At 44.6% G+C, this 22,026-nt stretch overlaps 1 protein-coding gene across 3 annotated transcripts in view; it reads left to right on the top strand.

Moving 5' to 3' along the window:
* Positions 1–22,026, top strand: part of kmt2d (lysine (K)-specific methyltransferase 2D) — a 281,603-nt gene that overhangs the window by 215,252 nt on the left and 44,325 nt on the right. For all 3 annotated transcript variants that reach the window (XM_048523503.2, XM_048523505.2, XM_048523504.2), the window contains 6 exons: positions 9,484–9,607; positions 9,850–9,937; positions 11,808–11,874; positions 14,088–14,320; positions 14,923–20,469; positions 21,494–21,646. In XM_048523503.2, the coding sequence (XP_048379460.2) occupies positions 9,484–9,607; positions 9,850–9,937; positions 11,808–11,874; positions 14,088–14,320; positions 14,923–20,469; positions 21,494–21,646 (6,212 nt within the window). The remainder of the gene's footprint in view (positions 1–9,483; positions 9,608–9,849; positions 9,938–11,807; positions 11,875–14,087; positions 14,321–14,922; positions 20,470–21,493; positions 21,647–22,026) is intronic.

The raw sequence follows: 22,026 nt of genomic DNA, 5'->3' as shown, positions 1-22,026 counted from the left end.
GAGGCAGTTATTGCAATTGCCATAACTCAGCAGAAATTAAAGGGGAAGCGGCAAATGTTAGATAACGTGCAAGGTGATATTTAACATTGTAATTAGACCTGTGCCCTTCTCGAATAACTAGGACGAACTGCTGATGGTCAACTGGTTTCATTCTTATTTTTGTGTATTCCGGACCCATCGCAGTTTGGTCACCATAATTCTTTTTCATTCTTCATCCTCCACGAACTGTAGGAACATTGCCCATTTGTTACATTCAAAGGAAACTGTACACTGTGTCTTCACGTGAAAAATCTCAAAATATTGTGGCTAGGTGATGCTGCATGTGATCTCCTCTTGGAATATGTGGACTCTGGGACCTCTGTCACTGTACTGATGCAGTATTTCACAGAAAATCTTTGGTATTCACATTATATCCTGTGAAGAGAAATTTTGAGTAACCCTCTCCTCAATGTAGATTTGATGAAATAGCATTGTGCATTCTGTTCAGTTACATCCAGATTTTTGTGTGACCCTTTTCAGGAAGATTTATTCTGAGAGGTTAAACTAGTGCTATCCCCTCTCAAGTGGAGCATACTGAAGAAAGAAAAGTTATGATGTTTTTAGTTTCTTTTTATTAGAAGGAAAGGTTTTGCATGTTGTTGTAAAGGTTGTCCAACCAGCTGTTATGTTGCTTCCATGGCTGTAACAATTTTTATATCAGTTGATCGAGTGGTCAGACCTCTACAGCAGAAAGGCTTTGAGTTTCTGCAACTAATGAGTATGGAATCCCTACACCTGCTAGCCAAGACTACCTTGCTGCATGCAGACTCAGAATTCAGGATCTGGACCTGCCAAGAGTTGGGTGTGAATCTTACTCTGAGGCAGGGATATGATCGTGGGATGTGGATGAGGCTTTCTGGGCCAGTGTTTATTGCTCATTGCTAATTGCCCTTGTGGTGGTGAGCTACCTTCTTGAAACATGGCAATTCATTTGGTGTCCACAATGCCCTTTAAGTAGGGAGTTCCAGGATTTTGACCCAGCGACACTGAAGGAATGGTGATAAAATTCCAAGTCAGGATGGCAAACGTCTTGGAGGGTAACTTGCAGAGGTGCCCTGTCCTTCAAGATGTTAATGGTCATGATTTTGTCAAGAAAACAAAATCAGAAATTACTGGAAAAACTCAGCAGACCTGGCAGAGTCTGTGCAGAGAAATCAGAGTTAACGTTTCAGTTCTAGTGATGCTTCTCCAGAATTTGTTTCTGATTTTCAGCATCCTCAGTCCTCTTTTTTGTTTTATGGGTTTGGAAGGTGCTGTCTAAGGAGCTGTTGTGAATTTTTGCAGTGCGCCTTATGGTACAGCGCTGCTTTTGAGCATTGGTGGGGAGTGAGTGAATGTTTGCGGATGTGGCGCAAATTAAGTGGGATGCTTTGCCCTAGGTGATGTCGGGCTGCACTAGGTAAGTGGGAAGTATTCCATCACACTCCTGACTTGTGCCTTGCAGATGGTTGACTGGCTTCGGGGAGTCATGAGGCAATGTACCAACCCAGACCTGGATATTGTTTAAGTCTGTTTCAGAGATAGTAGAAACTGCAGATGCTGGAGAATCTGAGATAACAAGTTGTAGAACTGGATGAACACGGCAGGCCGAGCAGGAAGGCTGATGTTTCGGGCCTTCTTTCTAAAGCAGGGTCTAGGCCCGAAACATTAGCCTTCCTGCTCGTCTGATGCTGCTTGGACTGCTGTTTATCCAGCTCTATACCTTGTTATCCCTTATTGTCTAAGTCTTGCTTCATTTGCATGTGGACCGCTTCAGTCCCCAAGGAGCCATCCCTGGTTCTGAACATTGTACAATTATGAACGAGTATTCCCAATACTGACCTTAAGATGGAGGGAAGGTCATTGATGAAGCAGCTTGAAGGTTGAGACTCAGACACCGTCCTGAGGAACTCATGCTGTGATTGGCCTGGAGCTGAGATGACTGATCTCCAACAACCGTGACCATCTTCCTGTGTGCCAGTTAGAGCTCCAGCCAGCAGAGAGCTTTTCCCCTGATTTGTGCGGTATTTGGTAATCAGCAGGCGATTTCATTGCTCATGTCTGACCTGATACCATGAGACTTAATGGGGCCTGGAGTCAATGAAGAGAACTCAGAGCAACTCCATCCTGACTGTATACCACTGTGCCTCCCTGTCTGCTGCATTGTTGTGACTGTCTAGTTTCAGTTTTTTTTAAACTGTAGTGATTTCTGCAACTATGTGCTTTGCTCAGTCATTTCAGCGGGCAGTTACAAGTTAGCCACGTTGCTGTGGGCCTGGAGTCACATGTAGGCCAGGTAAAGGTGACAGCCTTCAAAGACTTTAATGCACCAGGTGAGATTTTCCATTGATCATCAAGGGTTTCATGGTCATTGCTGGACTTTTAATTTCAGGGGTTTTTTTAATTTCAAATTCCTAAATTCTCCAGAACATTACCTGGGTCTCTGAATTAATAGTCTAGCAACAAAATTGAGGTCATCACCACCGCTCAAATTATCTTGCAGTCCTTTAGTCACCGTAGACATGTGTCAGAACTGTATAAGTGAGAGAGAGGTCTCTTAAATTGTTTTTGTGCAGTCATGTGCACTTAAATGGGTGTCATTATTGATGTATGATATTTGTGAAGGCTTTTGGGTTGCTGTGCGCTCGTGCACAGAGGAAATGTTGAAAGGGGTATCGTGATAAATGGTATTGTTTGAGTTGAATTGCCTTCAAGATGGCTAACTGCAAAAGGAAGATAAAAATCCTGTTGATTCACTTTGGTGGAATCCATAATTTATTGCTGAAGACATGTAGATCTGGAGTATCACAGACTATTATTAGTGATTACCCAGCCAATTTAGTTTATTAACGGAAATTGGAGAATTGACCTGTCCTGGGAGGCTGCTCTTGGCTCTAAATATCTCTGCAAACTACCCACCTAATGGCTTGGATGATTCCACATTGACATGCAGCAAGGAGCTTACCAGTGTGTTCTCCTGGCAAGTTGTATGATTTTAACTGATTTGAAGTCCAACTGTACTCCTGCTTATATTTGGGAATTCCTAAGACTTGATTGTCTTCAATTTGGGCATAAGCTGTTTGAACTCGTGGGATATGTTCCTGTGGCAGGAGTATATACAGAGTTATGAAGTTGTACAGCACAGAAACAGATGCTTTGGTCCAACTTGTCCATGCAACCAGATAATCTAAGTTAATTTAGTCCTGCTTGCTAACATTTCGCTTAAATCCCTCCAAACCCTTTCTCTTCACAAACCCATCCAGATGCCTTTTAAATGTAATTGTACCAGCCTCCTCCACTTTCTCTGGCAGCTCTTCCATACATGCACCACCCTCTGCCTGAAAGAGCTAACCCTTAGGTCCCTTTTGAATTTTTCCCCTGTCACCTTAAACCTATGCCCTCTGGTTTTGGACTCCCCTATCCTGGCCAAAAGATCTTAGCTTGTTGCCTTCTCCGTGCCCCTCATGATTTTATAAACTTCTGTAAGGTCACCCCTCAGCCTCTGATGCTCCAGGGAAAATACCCCCAGCCTGTTCATCCTCCAACCCTGGTAACATCCTTGTCAATCTTTTCTGAACCCTTTCAAGTTTCACAACATCTTTGCTGCAGCAGGGAGATCAGAATTGAATGCAGTATTCCAAAAGTGGCCCTAACCAGTGTCCTGTACAGCCTCAACATGACGTCCCAACTTTGATGCTAGATGCACTGACTAATAAAGGCAAGTGTACCAAACATCGTCCTCACTATGCTGTGTACCTGCAACACCACTTTCAGTGAACTATGAACCAATACCCCAAGGTCTTTGTTCAACTTCACTCCCCAGGACCCTGATATTAAGTGTGTACATCCTGCCCTGATTTGCCTTACCCCAAAAGTACAACACCTCCCATTCATCTAAATTAAACTTTGTCTGCCATTCCTCGGCCCAATGGCCCGTTTGCTCAAGGTCTTGTTGTACTCTTGAGGTAACCTTTGCAATCCACTATACCAATTTTGGTGTCATCTGCAAACTTGCTAATCAAACCTCCTGTATTCATCTCCACATAATTTACATAAATGACGAAAAGCAGTGGACCCAGCTCTGATCCTTACGGCACACTGCTGGTCACAGGCTACCAGTCACGTCTGTCTCTTACCTTGGAGTCAGTTTTGCATCTACATGGTATCTGTGTGATCTAATCTTGCTAACCTGTCGACCATGCGGAGCCTTGTTGAACGCCTTGCTGAAGCCCATATAGACAGCATCCACCTCTTTGCCTTCTTCAATCTTCTTTGTCACTTCTTCAAAAAACTCAATGAAATTACTGAGATATGATTTCCCACGCAGTAAGCAATGTTGACTATCCCTAATCAGTCTTTGCCTTTCTAAATACATGTAAATCCCGTGCCTACGAATCCTCTCCAACAACTTACCTATCATTGACGTCAGGCTCACCGGTCTATAGTTCCCTGGCTTAACCTTACCACCTTTCTTATAGCCAAGCACATTGCCCAACCTCCACTCTTCCGGCATGTCACCTGTGGCTATCGATGGTACAGATATTGTGGCACAGAGCCCAGCAGTCACTTCCTTTATGTCCCACAGAGTTCTGGGATACACTTGATCAGGTCCCAGGAATGTATCCACCTTTATGCGTTTTAAAACATCCAGCACCACCACCTCTTATATGGAGACTTTTCAAGACATCATTATTTATTTCTGCAAGTTCTCCAACTTCCACATTCTTCTCCACAGTATTTACTGTCATGAAATGCTCGTTTAGTATCTTGCCCATCTCCTGCAGTTCCACACGTTGACAGCCTTTCTGATCTTTTAAGGAGCCTTGTTCTCTCTCTAGTGACTCTCTTGTCCCTAATGTATTTGTAGAATCTCTTTGATTTCTCTTTAACCAGACTTGCCAAAGCTATCTCACGTCTCCTTTTTACCCCCCTGATTTCCCTTTTGAGAATATCCCCACTGCCCTTGTATTTCTCCAGTTGACCAAGCGGTATTAGTAGAAATTCTGTCTTTGCTATCTGGTTTCTCTGACTTGTTTTGCCGACTATACAAGCACAGTGCTGTGTACTTCAGCAAAATTGAGGGGGTAGTGATGTGTCAAATCTGACTGGTGCACAAATTACACTTCTTTAAAAATAATGGACAAAATTTCTCATTAGTCTGAACAGCATGTTAAAATTGGGAAACCGAGTCAAGAATGTTCTTGTGTGGCTGCAGTAAGGATCTTTCTTTCATGAGTGCAGAGTTCGTTGGCATCAGAGATATATTAGCAATAATGAGCAAAATATGTAATTTAAATAAAAGAAAGACCATCTGCTTAGGCCGCCCTCTATTGGAATGACATTCTGAATTCACCATTTTCCCCCCCACTTTGACACACATACAGATTCTTGTTGGGAAATACTGATTTGGGGTGTATCTGGCACACTCCCCATACTAGGAAATCGGATTATGCACCATAATCAAGTTAATTATTTAACTAAGGCATTCAGCGAGTTGGTGAGAGTCCTGATCCTGCCATAGGAACTGTGGAAGCAGGCCATTCAGCCCAACAAGTCCACTAACTGTGCAAAGAGCATCCCTTCCAGACCCATCCCTGCAACCCTGCATTTCCCATGGCTAATCCACATGACCTACACATCACTGGATACTATGGGCAATTTAGCATGGCCAGCCCACTTAACCTGCACATCTTTTGACTGTGGGAGGAAACCAAGCACCCGGACGAAACTCACGCTGACACAGAATGTGCAAGTTCCACACAGGCAGTCACCCGAGGGTGGAATTGTACCCAAGTCCCTGGCGCTGTGAGGCAGCACTGCTAACCACTGAGCCATCATACCACCCCCATTTCTGTCATGGACCTGCTGCGCTGTAGCGCAATAGTTAGCACTCTTGCCTCACAGCACCAGGACCTGGATTCCACCTTTGGGTCTTTGTGGAGTTTTCACATTTTCCCTGTGTCTGCCTGGGTTTCTTCCAGGCACTCCAGTTTCCTCCCACAGTTGAAAGACGTGCAGGCTACGTGGATTGGCCGTGGGAATGCAGGGTGAAAGGGAGCGGGAGGTAGGTCTGGGTGTGATGCTGTTTGGAGGGTTAATGTTGGCTTGATGGGCTGAATTGCCTGCTTCCACACTGCAGGGATTCTATGAAGTGTTAAAATGAGAACAATCAAAAACTGACTGGTACCCAATACTTGAGTGTTTCAAGTGCTGCTCTAGCTTTTTACAAAAAAAAGTTCCAAGAAAAGAAAGATAGAGACAGTGAGTCCCAGGACTGAGATCCAGAAGTAGTATTAAGTATGAAGGTAGGTAATTGTGCACTTTAAGTCTTCCCCTTCCCCGCCCCCACCAAAAAAGTCTTGGGCAGCAGTCCAAAAAAACGAGCTGGGAAAGTTATATTAACATTGTGTTGTTATTACATTTATAGCACAACTAGTTAAAAACGCGATCACTTAACAATGAACAATTGATGAGTGATATCGTAAGCTTGAAACCTGATTGTTTAATTGAAGACAAAACAAAGATCGCATGGTAGGTAATTTCTTGTGGTGATGTTTGTATGATCCACAGCAGCCACATCTGTAGCCAGTCTCTTAGCTTGAGGAACTTTGGCTCCATGTTAATGAGCTGGAGACTGAGATTTGAATATTATGATGCATCAATAAGGGCAAACTTTACCTGGATAATTTGTCCTAAGTGAGGCAAGTGTGGGGATCCACAAGGTAACAATTGTCTGAGTTTGAATTTCTTAAAAGTTTTTGTAGGCCAGAGTAGGGTGATGAGCAAACTGACCAAGGCACCATGGTGCAAGGGGCTATTAAAGTGGAGAGACCAAAAAAAAATTGTTGTAGTGGAACAATATAGTTGGTGAGTTGCTTACCATTCTCTGCAATGAGAACCTTCATCTTAAAGGCTCAGTTGTCTGCCTGAAGATGGAATTACAGACCCCTCCATGCTATAGAAGAATTTGGGGTGGGAGTGGAATGATCCAGTTGAAATTGTACCATTGACGTATTTGGGACTAACAACGATGTTTTGTTGATGCCATATGAACAGCTGGCAACAAAATCAAAAGCAGTTTTTAAAAAAAACATACAAGGCATGTATATGAACCTCAAAAAGTTATAGCAAGTGATCAGTAAATCAGATGGAATATTGGCAATTTTTCTAAGCAACCTGTTCAGAGCTGTCTTACGCACCTCTGGAGTAAGTGGGACTTGAGCGTGACCCTCCTGGCCCAGGGGTAGACACTCTACCACCCTATAACAAGAAGGCCCCAAAATATTGGCTTTTAATTCTAGGGGGATGGAGTAAAAGAAAAGGTGAGGCTAAATACAAGTGTACAGCGTATTGTTGGGATTGCATGTGGAACACCAGTGAAGTTCTGGCCTTCTTCCTTTAAGGGCATATTTACATCGAAAACTGATCGGAGAAAGCTTGTTCAGCTTGACTCCTGGGTTGAAAGGATTGTCTTATGGGGAAAGATTAAATAGTTTGGACCTATACTCATTGGCGCTTAGAAGAATGAGCGTGGATATTATTGGAGCATGTTAGATTTTGAGAGGGCTTGACAAGATAGAGGCTGACAAAAAGTTCCCCTTCAGGGTATTGAGAACTTGGAATTTAGTTTAAAAATAAGGGTTTTCCATTTAAGATGGAAATGAGGCATTTCTTGTCTCAGGGCAGTCAGTCTTCGGAATTCAATTCCACAGAGGATAGAGGAGGCTGAATCATTGAATATGTTCACAGCTGAGTTGAACGGATTTATGATTGATAAGAAAGTTGAAGATTATTGATGGGTTGGCAAGAAAGTGGCATTAGGGCCACAATTAGATCAGCCGTGTCCTTTTTGAAAGGCAGACCAGGCTTCAGATGCTAAAATGGCTTAACCCTATTGCATATGATCTTGTACCACAAATTGAGGATTGTGCAGTTTAGAATGCAGATATGTGTGCAGTTTTAGGCTTCCCTTATCAAAAGCATATACAGAAGCAATGTGAAAAAGTGCAGTACCAGTTTACTGGCGTCTTACTGGGACCTGAAATCAGAGCCAAATCCACGATCTGCACTACGTTGGATGCTTGATTTGAAGTTTCTTGCATGGAGAGCAGCATTAGTATCTTTACAGTTTATTTGGTGAACTGCAAGGTTTATTTTGGATCAACTGTAATATGATTTTGCATTAAGGCAGGGAATGTCTTAAGGCTGTATGGCATTTCCCACTTGGCAAGCACTTCCCACTCTTGTCTAATTGTTTCATTTGTTACAAGTCAGAGCAAAATATTATCTCAAATCATACATCTGCTTACAAACCTCAAGTATATCTCCAGCAATGTAACCCTTTTTGACAGGCACCTATGGATCAAGAATTAAAAGCAAATGGATGATTGTGTGCATTCTAGTCAACCTACAGCTTATTTAAGGGACTGTCAGGTGGTTGAGATGGACATTAAAAGATCCTACAAAGAATAAATAATCCTCTGCCATGGCAACATCTGTTTTGTACTTGTTTTCTGGATATTTCTCAATTTTCAAATTCTGCACATGCAAGGCTATTATTTGTAGCAAAAACAAATTGCTGGAGAAACTCAGCAGGTCTGGCAGCATCTGTGGGAAGAAAGCTGAGACAATGTTTCAGGTCTGGTGACTCTTCATCAAATTTTCTGACTGTGATATTCAATGTTGAACTCCCTGGAGTGGCAGTACCTTTTGACAGACTGATGCCGTGCCGAAGCTGGTATTCTGGCTCTTCTGCAAGGGCTACTCATATCCTCAATCGTTTGTACTTTGGTATGCTTCTGGAGAGTGTGGACGAGTGCACTGAAGAAGACATGTCGTTTACCTGGTAGGGCCACCTTTTTTTTTACATATGCTCAAGTGACTTGAGTTCCATCCCTCCAGACAAGATTGTATTTTGTGATGGGAGGGAAGTAGCCTCGAGTTAGGTTTTTATTTTGGCTTCAGGTTTAAATTAATTGAAGTTTGTGCAAGTTGTAGTGTTTTATGGAATTAAGAGGTAGACTGCAGCATTACCTATCTGCAATATTATGAAAGCATTTTCATGTGATTGTTCAGAATGTTGTTTCCCCAGAAGCTATCAAGATAGGTTGTGTTCCGATTGTATGTGAAGGATCTATCATCTGAAAGGCTTTTCAACCATAAAAACCTAAATATACCAAATCTCAAATATGCTTTTCACACGCATAGGTTGAAAACTCAGGCCAGAGTTCAACAAAATTATTACTTTCATGGTATTTGGTTCTCCCCTCCACCCCCAGGCCCCTCCTGTTGTTGTAGACATTCCTTTTGAGATTTTGCAAATTGTACAAAACACCTAGTTTCATAACATCCACAATTTAGTACCTGTATTCAAAGATTGCTTCTCATTTAAAGGGCTCCATTTTGTAATCAGAGTTCGAAAGTGCTGCATTTTGAATAGTTTTACCAGATTCTTTTTCTTTGTAGATTTGGATAAATTTGCAGCTGATGATATCATGGATCCTATTGCCAAGGCAAAAATGGTGGCTTTGAAGGGAATTAAAAAAGTCATGGCACAAGGAAACATCACTGTAGCACCAGGGATGAATAGGTAGATTTTACTGTCATTGTTTTTATTGATAATGTGAAGAATGATTTATATTAAGAAAAAACTGCAGGCAAAAGTAGTAAAGACAAATGAAAATTACATGACCCTGGGTGAGAATTGAGTTGGCGAAAATTGGGTTTAAACGTAGAAGAATTTTGGAGTTTGTAAATTTCAAAGTTTGACTGTAGCAAATGAAAAGTCACTTGATAAATGTTCATGATTAATGTTTTTTAATGAATTTTTAGGCAGCAGGTTTCATTGTTGGCACAGAGGTTGGCTGGGGCTCCAGGAACAAATGAGACGCCGACAAAATTGACACCTGGAAACAGTCAGGTACTTCAAGCTCTTTAAAACTGAAGTAAGGTGATGTCCCAAGTTTTTACGAAGAGTAAGTATTCTGGATTGTTATTTCTGGAGCAGCACTGACCTCTGAGCCTTGAACTGTGTCGAAGGGTTTGAGAGCTTTATTCTTATGCTTTTGGTAAGGTCTGACCTGAACTATTCCTTTCACTGGCAGTTCCACCCTACCCAGATTATGGCAGTTCACCTAACCCCAACCCACTTGTCATCAGTTCACAATGCCATTTCCAAATTGCCTCAATTCTATCAGTAACAGTTATCAAAGCCGCTGTTTTTCTTCTTTTTTGTTATATTTTCTAACTGTATGCAGTGTGCAGTTTCAAGAGCCAAAGCTAACAGCTCATGGATTAAAAACAGTGTTGAGGAAGGACTTCGACAGTGATAATTCAGGATGAATGTTAATAAAGAGGAGAAAATAAAGTGCAGGGTTTGGGAGAGGTAGGCAAGAGCAGCTGTAGCAGGTGAGGAAGGAGACCAGTTTAGAGGGAGAAAGACAGCACACAGTGGTAAAAGAGTGGGAGAGAGGCAAGCTGTGATTTGGGGCAAGCGACTGGACTGATACATTGGACTGAAATATATTTTGCTCCAGAACTTTGAGGGATTTCATTCAATGAGTGGCGTGTTTCCAGCAGCAGTCTCTTGGAGGATATGCAAGAGTTTTTATAGTGCTCTCTTCCCCTCCAGAAATTCTGACATCATTTAAAAACATACATACGACCTCTTCAACTACTTTCTTTGTGATCTACTTGGCATTGTGTAATTTCTGGTTAGTGCCTTTGTAGAGTTTAAAATATCTTGCCACACCAAGATCTGTGTGAAGTTTAACAGATGGTTGGACTATTTCCGACATCCATCTTTCTCCATCAGTACTCCAACTTTTCATTTCATCAGTAAGAGCTGCCACAGCCTGTTCTCTCCCAGTGTACTTACCTCCATGCAACCATACACCAGCCCCGTTTGGACTGGTTCCACTTTCCAGCCCAATTTTTTGCTTTGTGCTGGTTCGCATTCCTAGATTATCTATAGTTTCCATTGTCTACTATTTTCCTCACTTCATAGTGGTTTCACAGAAAGAGGCGGTTCAGCTTGTTGTGTATCTGCCATCTCCCTACCTGAACCTTCCCATTCTTTAGACTCTCCCCTCTTGAGTGCAGTTGCCTTTGCCGTTCCTTGAGTTGTCTCATGTGCAAAGACTGTGTTCTATGTGCCAACCCCAGACTCCTCCCAGACTTCAATCAGAATCACATTGATTCCAAGACTTCATTCTCTTAACTCTTAAATCCTCATTATTCTTGGGGCTCAGCCATTGTTATGGTTACCATTAGGCTTTAGTCTGCCTGCACTCTTTCACAATCCAAACTCAACATCTATGTTCCTTCATGCCACAGTACATGTCTGTCCAACTCCTTGCCTGCCCTTCTCCTCTGCCTTCTCTCTCAACAACCCACCATGCATCACCACTCCCACAATCTGTCTTCATCCCCAGTCCAAACTCCAAATGTTGCTGCTTATGTTCCTACGTTCCTGGACCCTTTACCTGTTTAAAAGAAAAACAAAGGTGGTTTTAATGGCTATCGAATACATCAATTCAAAACAAATTCAGGGCATTGATGAAAAACCCATAGATGGAACAGTCCGAAAGCTTTTTTTAAAATTACTGTCACAGAGAAAAGGAAGGAAGATGATGGTAGCTCTAAGCAGAGAGAATTAAAGAACTGCATAGAGCAAATCCTTGACATACTGCAGCAAGATATTATGGATTTTATTTCTGCATATTCTTGTGTGTGAACTTTTCACAGCTGTCTGAATCCTTTAATGATTTGTAATGTTTTATATTTGCCAGCAGGAGGCTAATAATGACCAGATGCAAGCTCGGCCAAATCCACCAACCTTTGTCCAAGGCTTTATCAGTAAGTCTTCAGCTTCTTCATTCGTGAACTGATTGTGATGGTTGTAGGTTTTGCTGTTCAGACTTTGTCTGGATTTAATGTCAATACAATACTGTATGAATAAGCATTTTCGTGAGGAAAATGATAGCTTTGCTAGAAGAGTAAGAGCCCCATGTTTAATCTTTTTGACTCACTTGCAATTTTTCCTACTTTCTTTATTGCCTTTAGCCTGTTCTAACAATTGCACATTCTTTTAATTCTTTTCCTCTAGTTAAAGTTTCACTTGTCAAAAACTTGTACCTTTTGGCAAGTTTCAAAAACTTGCTACTTCCCAAGTTTTTCTGGCATTCTCTGTACTAGCATGCTGTTCTGTTAAATGTACATTTTACTTCCACAGTGACTGTTGTAATTGTTGTAATTGTGGAAGCTGAACCATTTTGACTTGATTCCAAAGGGTTTCAAACACTACCTCTCAATTCAACACTACTGAATGCCATTTGAACACGTCTCTCCCCAACAGTTGTGGCTTTTAACTGACAGCCACATCAAAACTGACACTTGTCATCAACATTGTGGGATAAATCACCCTGTTTTGCTCTTCCTGTTGAGGCTCTATTCCAAGTGTCAGTTTGAGCCATTTTTGCAACATTGTATGAGTTTAGGCTGGAAACATGGAAACAAAGACCTTAATTGTTGTTACCTTTTTAAACTGTATTATTATGACTACATGTATCATAGAGTTAAAATCTCTTGGTTGCTGTAGGTTTTCTCCCAAGATCTGTATAATCTGTAAACTATCTTTTACGTTAAAGTCAGCAGAATTAAATCTATTTCGAGTCTTCATTCGTCATTGTGTTCAGTAGTAGTCCAAAACGGAGAAATTCTGCAGACTACCAGTTGAGATAATTGATAAATCATTTGGCAAGTGTTTGCTGTTAATTTCATGGTATGGTTCTCTGGTCCTCTCCCAGACCTTGCTAATTATTTCAGAATGGGAGTTTGTTAGATTTTATGGTATGCTTAAAGGGCAAATGCAGCAAATTTACTGGCAGAGCTGAAATTTCTGCTTGCCAATTTGGCCATGACTTATCACCATAGCTTTCTTTTGTTCAGTGAGTTATTCTGTTCTGGGATAAATATAATCTTAGTTTTATTTTCTTTCGGGGCTGTCTGTGATATGGTTCAATTTTCTTTTGTGATAATAACAATTAGACTGTGAAAGTTAAATCTGTGTAAATAATCACAATTTTTTTTATTTGGAGTAACTCTGCAGTAGTACACTTTACTAAATTTTCAGTCTTCCAGGTACCAGGTGGCACAGTGAGTAGGCACACTGCCTTGCTTTTCTGGGTTTGTATCCAGTCTCAAATTATGGGATAAATCCCTCCTCTCTGCAGACTTCAAAAGTCTGATGAAATTTGAATCCAGTAAAAGTCTGGATTTAAAACCAAATCTTATGACAGCAGGTAACTATTGCTGATTGTTGTAAATAGCCTTCTGGTTTGCTAATGTTCTTTAAGGAAGGAAATCTGTCACCCATATTTGGTCTGGCCTATGTATGATTCCAGACCCACAGCAAGGCGGATGACTCCTAGTTACCTTCTGAAATGGTTCCAGTAAGCTGCTCACTTCAAGAGCAGTTGGGAATGGGCAATACATTGCTGGCCCAACCAGCAATGTCCAAATCCAACAGTTTGTTTTTTGAACAAGGGAAATTGCATTGGAAAAATGATCAATTTATGCAGTTAAATGCTCGAGGTGTGAGTTTTACTGAGACCATGTGTTTTGCGTCCCAGCCCCAGATTTTATCCACAAAATGAGAAAAGAAGCCTCTATTTTCTAAAAAGAGCTGAAGTAATAAAAGCCTACATTGTGAAGAGGAAAAAAAATTGCAGATACATCTGTTCCATTCTTCATTGTTAATCTCATTTATATGTTGATGCCTAGCACATTTAAAACCAAGTTACCTTTTTTAAACAGCATTTTGACACTCTTAAATTAAGCAGCCATGCAAATGATTGCATTCATGTTGATGTTTCAGCCTCCACTGTGACTTTTTGTTTTCTGCTTTTTAAAAAAGTGCTAAAATTTTCAGCTTTTGCTAAAGTGTAAAGGAACTAAATCTCTGTATAATTACTTTCAGGACACTTAGAAAATTGCACTCTAGATAACTTTAATATTTGGATAAGTCAGTTGAATTATTTGCTAGTTCATGTTTGGTTCTTGTATTGTAGATGAGGCAGAGCACCGTCAATATGAAGAATGGCTGCTCCATACACAGCAGCTGCTTCAAATGCAGCTGAAATTTTTAGAGGAACAAATTGGCGTCCACAGGAAGTCCAGGAAAGCATTATGTGCCAAGCAACGAACTGCTAAGAAGGCAGGACGTGAGTTCCCTGAGGCAGATGCAGAAAAACTTAAACGGGTTACAGAGCAACAAAGTAAAATCCAGAAACAACTTGATCAGGTAGGGATTAGAGTATAAATCTTGAATTTTGAAACCCAAGCTTGTTGAGTTTTGACTAATGAAATCGCTTATCAACTTGATTTTTGTTTAAAATCGTGGGCAGCAGTGCCACAAACATGTTACAGATAAGATTCTGGACTTAGCCATCCCAGTATCCCTGCTGTGATAATAGTACAGCTCTACGCATTTGTCTGTGCGTATATTTGGAAGCCTGGAGCTTGCCTCTTTGTTTATGAAACACCTTAAAGTTTTCCTTCCAAGAACTGAAACAAGCTCCAGCTTTCTGAAGCAATGTTGCCTAAGTTTCCTTTTTTACTTTTGTTTTAAACTTAAATGATGAATTCTGCGTACTTCCTGATTGCAGCACGATGTATATTTAAGACATGATTTTTTTCCAATTTATTGGACTGCTAAAATAGTTTTGTCCCCTCAGAGGAAGTCCCTCTTTATAAAACTGCCTCCCTAACATTGACTAAATTGGCTAAACTTGATTTAGAATGAGTCATGTTAATGTTGTGCTCTGCTTACATGCTTTGTTATGAAATTGTACGGACTAATTAAGCTTCTTCATGTTTAGTTCTAAGTTTTATTTTATGTTTTAGGTCCGTAAGCAACAAAAGGAGCATACAAATCTAATGACAGAATATCGAAATAAACAGCAACAAAAATGCTCTTTATCTCCCTCTGGGCTGATGCCAACAACCTCTTCCCAGAACCCGAGAGTAATGCCCAAACTTTCAACACCCATGTTATCAGCAGCATTAGCTCAGCAAGGGGGCGCAATTGTTGGAACTCAAGCAATAGCTCAACAACCAAGTACGCTAATAGGACACACAGGAAATATGAGAGTGCCACAAATCGGGGCTACAGTACCACTGCAGCAGGGCCCAACATTCTTAACCTCAACTGTGACTCAGCAACCGGAGTATCCCCCTGCCTCAGGAACTGTATCTTCTGCTCCCTCAACCAGCTTTTTTTCTGGAAATTCTGCTGCTCAAACACTTACAAATGAAAGCAGACTCCTACAGGAGAGACAGCTTCAGCTGCAGCAAAGAATGCAACTTATTCAACAGCAAGGACTTGTAGGACCGTCTCAGCAGCAAAGCATCATGGGGAAGTTACAGCAGCAAGGTATCATTGGGCAGCTTCAGCCAACGACGCAACCAAGTATTGTGGGTAACAAACCAATACAGCAGGGTATCATGGGCCAACAGCAACAGGCCTTCATTGGACAACAGCAGGGGATTGCTGTCCAGTCACAACACCAACCTGTTCAGCAGCTACCCCAACAGCACAGCAACATGACTCAGACACCGCAACAGCCAGCAACACAGCACCAACAGAATCTGGCACCTCAACAGCATCTGAGGTTGCTGAGTCAACAGCAAGGCCTCCTTGGGCATCAGCAACCACACCAACAGGGTCTTTCAAGTCATCCAAAACCTCCGCGGACCCAGCAAGGTCCTATGGCTCAGCAGTTGACACATCAGCAAGCTCTTGCAGTTCAACAGCAAGTGCTCACTTCTCAGCAGCAGCAGCAACAGAATCTGGTTTTACAGCAGCAGGCATCCAGTGCTCCTTTGCAACAGCAAGGGCTCATAGGACATCAGCAAGGGGTTGTATCCCAGAATCAGCAATTGGCAACAATGCCACCACTACAACAGCATCACCTTCAGGCTGTATCAGGACAACTCCACCCACAAAGTGTTATCAGACCAAACAATATCCTGAGACTTTCCACACCATTCCAACAGCAAAGCACAATGGGGCATCAAACTCGAATGCAGGGTATAATGAGGCAGCAGTCTCAGGATGTTTTGGGCCAGCATCTCGCAACACCAGGCCTAATGGGACAGCAGACTCCACTGCAAGTCATCAGGCACCAACTGCCAGGCATAATTGGACAGGCGCAGCAGCAGCCTCAAGGCATGATAGGGCAGAGCATAAGGCAGCAGCATGCACCCGAAGTCTCAGGGGAGCAAGGGCAGCAATCCCAGTCTCAAGGAACAATGGGTCAGGGACAGCAGCATCAACCCCAGAGCACAATTGGACAGGGACAGGAAAATCAGCCCCATGCTGTAATGGGAATCGGACAGCAACCACAGCCTTCTCTCCAGCCCCAGGTAACAATGGGGCAAGGGATGGAGCAGCAGCAACAGCCTCTTCAAGCCCAGGTTAGGATGGGGCAGCAGTCACAGCCATTATCCCAGCCCCAAAACATGGTGGACCAAGGAATTGTACAGCACCTGACACAGAGCCCAATGGGTCAGCAGCCTCCTCAGGGTCCACTAGGGCAGGGAATGCCGCAACAGCAGTCATCCCAGGTGGCAGTGGGGATAGGACAGCAGTCACCCCAGAGTACAGTGGGGCTGGGACATCAGCAGACACAGCCTCAGGGCCCAGGAGGATTGGGAAAGCAGCAGCCCCACCATCAGGCCACATTGGTGATGGGACAGCAACAGGCCCAGCCTCAGGGCCCGACGGGCATGGGACAGCAAAAGGCCCAGCCTCAGGGCCTGATGGGAATGGGACAGCCTCAAGGCCTGACGGGAGTGGGACAGCAACAGGCCCAGCCTACGGGCCCAACGGGAGTGGGACAGCAACAGAGCCAGCCTCAGGGCTTGACAGGAGTGGGACAGCCACAGGGCCAGCCTCCCGGCACAGTCGGAATGGAACAACAGCCCCATCAGGGAACAGTGGGGTTGGGACAGCATCAGGCCCAGCCTCCATCTCCAGGTGCAGCAGGGATGGGGCAGCCGCAGGCCCAGACCCAGGCCCAGCCTCTGGGCACGGAGGGGATGGGACAACCCCAGGCACAGGCCCAGCCTCAAGGCACAGTGGGGATGGGGCAACTGCAGGCACAAGCCCAGCCTCAGGGCGTGGCAGGAATGGGGCAACCGCAGACCCAGGCCCTGCCACATGGCGTGGTGGGAATGGGGCAACCACAGGCCCAGGTCCAGGCTCAGGGTGCAGCAGGGTTGGGGCAGCCGCAGGCCCAGCCTCAGGGCGCAGCGGGGTTGGGGCAGCCGCAGGCCCAGCCTCAGGGCCCAGGGGGGATGGGGCAGCCGCAGGCCCAGGCCCAAACCCAGCCTCCGGGCCCGGTGGGGATGGGGCAGCCGCAGGCCCAGGCCCAAACCCAAACCCAGCCTCAGGGCCCAGTAGGGATAGGGCAGCCGCAGGCCCAGGCCCAAACCCAAACCCAAACCCAGCCGCAGGGCCTGGCAGGGATGGGGCAGCTGCAGACCCAGGCCCAAACCCAAACCCAAACCCAGCCACAGGGCCCGGCGGGGATGGGGCAGCTGCAGGCCCAGGCCCAGGCCCAAACCCAAACCCAGCCTCAGGGCCTGGCGGGGATGGGGCAGCTGCAGGCCCAGGCCCCAACCCAGCCTCAGGGTGTGGGTGGGATGGGGCAGCCACAGGCCCAGGCCCAGCTTCAGTGCACAGCGGGGCTGGGGCAGCAACAGGCCCAGCCTCTGGGCACACTGGGATTGGGACACCATCAGACCCCTTATCACGGTGCAGTGGGGATGGAGCAGCAACAGGCCCAGTTTCCGGGCACATTCAGAATGGGACACCAACAGCAGTTATCCCAGAATACAGTGGGGCTAGGACAGCAACAGGCCCAGCCTCAGGGTACATCGGGAGTGGGGCTGCAACAGCAGTTATCCCAGGATACACTCGGAATGGGGCAGGCCCAGCCTCAGGGCACAGTGGGGATAGGGCAGCCACAGGCCCAGGCCCAGCCTCAGGGCGCTGCGGGGATGGGGCAGCCGCAAGCACAGGCCCAGCCTCAGGGCACACTGGGGTTGGGACAGCAGCAGACCCCTTATCACGGTGCAGTGGGGATTGAGCAGCAACAGGCCCAGTTTCAAGGCACGCTCAGAATGGGACACCAACAGCAGTTATCCCAGGGTACGGTGGGGCTAGGACAGCAACAGGCCCACCCTCAGGACACATTGGGGTTGGGGCTGCAACAGCAGTTATCTCAGGATACACTCGGAATGGGGCAGCAACAGGCCCAGCCTCAGGGCACAGTGGGGACAAGGCAGCCTCAGGCTCAGGCCCAGGCTCAGCCTCAGGGCCCGGAGGGGATGGGGCGCCCTCCAGCCCAGCCCCAGCCTCACGTCCCTGCAGGAATGGGGCAGCCTCAGGCCCAGCCTCAGGGCCCAGCGGGGACAGGGCAGCCTCAGGCCCCAGCCCAGCCTCAGGGTCTGGTGGGGATGGGGCAGCCTCAGGGGATGGTGGGGATGGGGCAGCAGCGTCAGCCTCAGGGCATGATGGGAATGGGCCAACCCCAGCTTCGGGGCACAGTGGGGATTGGACAACAATCTCAAGTGCAGGGTCAGATGGGGCAGGTAAAGCAACAGCCTCAAGGTTTGACTGGGATGAGACAAGGACAGCAGCAGCAACTGCTGCAAGGCCTAATGGGGCAGTGGCAACTCCAGTCTCAGGCTGTAGTTCGGCAGGGACAGGCACAAAGCCTGATAGGGCAAGGACAGTTGCCACAGAGCTTAATAGGTCAAGAGCACGGACTGCAGCAGCCACGTCCGCAAAGTATTTTGGTGCAGGGTCAGGGACAGCAGCAGCAGTTGCAGAATCTAATAGGACAGAGCCAGTCACCAGGTACAATGGGACAAGGACAACGGACGCGGGCCTTGGGTACAGTTGGTGGACAGCAATCCCTGCAGGCTTCCGGTATGGTGGGGCAGGAGAAAGAGCAGGAACAACAACCTGCAGGCACAGCCAGGCAGGGGCAACAGCAAGGCAAAATTGTAATGGAACAGGAACCTTTGCTGCCTTCCCAGTGCATCATGGGGCAGGACCGCACCCAGCCATCAACTCAGAATATGGTGAGGCAGCAGCAGCTGTCCAAAAATGTGGCAGGTCTGGTGCGTGCTCAAGGTTTGATCTATCAGAATTTACAAACTCGAGCAGTGACAGCAGTGCAACAACCAATGCAGCAAGGACAGCCGCGACTTGTGAGTCAGCAGGGTCAATTAATGAGACGTGTGCAACAACAAACTGTAATGGGTCTACACCAAAACAATGGTCTCGGTTTGCAAGGAGTGATGCGAGTAGCAACATCTCAGCAGCATGGAACTTTGGGCGATCCAAGACATGGCGTACAGAACATCGTGACTTCGCAGTCATTTCAGCAACAGCACGCGGGCCTATGTTCAGTTCATGTAACTGGTCAGCAGATAGGGTTAGGCCATCTTCGTCCAGGCATGGTATATGTTCAACAGGTTAAAACCGAACATGGCGGGAAGCCACAAGAGATGGCCCAACTAATTCAGAACAAGCGAGCAAGGCAGAATGTGGAACCAGGAAGTGAACTCGTGCCTGGCCAAGCTCATTCCAATCATTTGCAAACGTCACGTCCAGAATTAAATCAAACTAATTTGGGAGATGTATCTCTGCAAGGTGAATCTTTGGAGACCGTAATACAGCTGCAACCAGAATTGCTTAAAGACAATGAATCTGAAGAAAATAGTGCTTGCACGACAGACCTGATCTCAATTATGCCTCAAAAGATACCTGACTCAAAGTCTGAAATGTCAGTAATAAAGCCATGTGGGACTGTTGAAAAAGCAAGCACGGTTACTGATTTGCAAACCAGTATTAATGTTGAGATCCGTGAACAAAGTGACTCGAAGACAGCTTGTACGTTTGACTTCCCAATATCTCCCCAAAGCCATGCAACAAAGGAGGAATGTATTGGACTATCGGAATCATCGCTGTTGAATCAAACCAACGGTCAGGAAGAATATGCACTGAAAGTCACAGGAAAGCAGGACAGCTGTTCTAAATTACAGGAAAGTGTTGTTAAGGACGCCAACACAGGAGGTAATGGTCACATAGTGAAACAGGAAAGTGTTGATGCAATTCGTTGTGGATTTCCAGAAGGAACTGTGAAGCGAGAGTCAAATACTGACTCTATGAGTGCCTTGAATGCAGGGGATCATTCTTTTCTTGCTCCAAGATCTGAGGCCGGACAACTGCTTCTTCAGAAACTGTTACGCACTAAGAACTTGCAGCTTGTTGCACAACGCTCTGGAGATCGAACACATTTGACTGTAAAAGGTCATATTGAAAGCAAAACTGTGATGATTGATCAAAAACTACAAGGTGTAACAACAAATTTAGAGGTTAGTTACAAGACGTTTAGTGTCTCAATCTATGTGTAGAAAAGATCAGACTTTACCTGAGTTGTATGATTATATCCATTGACAAACACTCACTCCAAGTTTTTAATTGTTAAACGGAGTTATTCTAGTCCAATGCTGCTTCCACACTTCTACTTTAAATAGAATTACAAACCCTGAGTTCTTGCTGACTTTTGAACCAATTCTATTATTAGGAATAGAGAATACTTACTTGCAGGTCAATTTGATATTTTCAAGTTATACATTCTTAAGTATTTCCTCCACTTATTTGCAAAATTTTGTGTTCATAGGTTTTATGGAATCAAAAACAGAAAATGGTAGAAACAATTATGGGCTGGCCTGCTTGGGTGGAAACATGGGTAGTTTAACATTTCAAGGCAGACGTTGAGTCGTCCACATTTGATGGAGGCAGATTCTTATGAATTGGAAACTATTTTAATCATAGCAAAATTGTGCGAGCCTGTACATAGCAGTCAGCAGTGTGGGTCTGAAGTGGTCACAAGGGCATTTGTGGCCTTTTTCGTTTTTAGTGTGCTGGCCTGCTGTACTAATGCCTGGCTTCCCCAGGTCCCAAGCAAGAAGGTGCCTGTCTGGTTTAGACTTCTTCAGTGCTCATTACCGGGGAGGAGTGGAATCAGTGGGTCTTGTGTAGCAAGCTGTAAATGTGATATTACTTTTAATTAACCCAGATGCATTTTGCAGATGTTTTATCTCCAAACTTCCTTTCAATTTAACTTCTAAATGAGATTATGCCGCCAGGGTTCCTGAGATTTTCTAAGAAATGTTAAGCCAAGTAGAGTGGTTGCATCAATGTTTATAGCCTCTTTGTGGTCTGCAAGGAACATGTTGATTAGTGTTCCTCCCAGGCTGCGCAGCAACCTGAAATTCCTCATGCACATGTACCACGTTTGCATAGCCAAGCAAATAAAAATAATGAACAGGCCACGCGGGTAAATTACATATGCGCTCATTAAAAACCCTTTGGACTTTATCTTCTTTTTACAAGATAAAGGAATTTCAGGAAGTTAGCAAGAAAAACTTGGGCCCCAAAACAAAACGGACACAAAAAGCAACTGATAGAGGCACCAACTCTCGAAAGAAGAATAAAAAGGATGAAGGAATAAAAACTACTGATGCCCTAATGAAGCAGTTGCAACAGGTACCAGTGTGCATTTTTTAAATAAATTGTGTCAAAAATTAGAAACTCAACTGAGATTATATTGTAGAATCACACTCAGGGCATCTTCTATAATTTTGTATGAAATGTGATGAAAGTTGTCTTCTCTTTTGGATTTCAAACTAGTGACATATAGGTGTTGGTTCGTCTGTGTGTGTTGTGGGCGGGAGCAAAGTCAATGTCCTTTCCAGAAAAGTGATCTAATTCATGTGTCAGAGAGCAGGTGATAGCAAACCACCCTGCAATGTTAATGAAAGATTGTTGCTATCATGAGATTTAGGACAAGGAGTGTAAATGTTGAAGGCATTATTCCAAATCAGTAGCAAGTTAATCAGATACTGATGTTAGCTCAGAATTCCCAG

The sequence above is a fragment of the Stegostoma tigrinum genome, chromosome X (genome assembly GCF_030684315.1).
Source record: "Stegostoma tigrinum isolate sSteTig4 chromosome X, sSteTig4.hap1, whole genome shotgun sequence".
NCBI lineage: Eukaryota > Metazoa > Chordata > Chondrichthyes > Orectolobiformes > Stegostomatidae > Stegostoma > Stegostoma tigrinum.
This window is presented reverse-complemented; position numbering and strand designations above follow the sequence as displayed.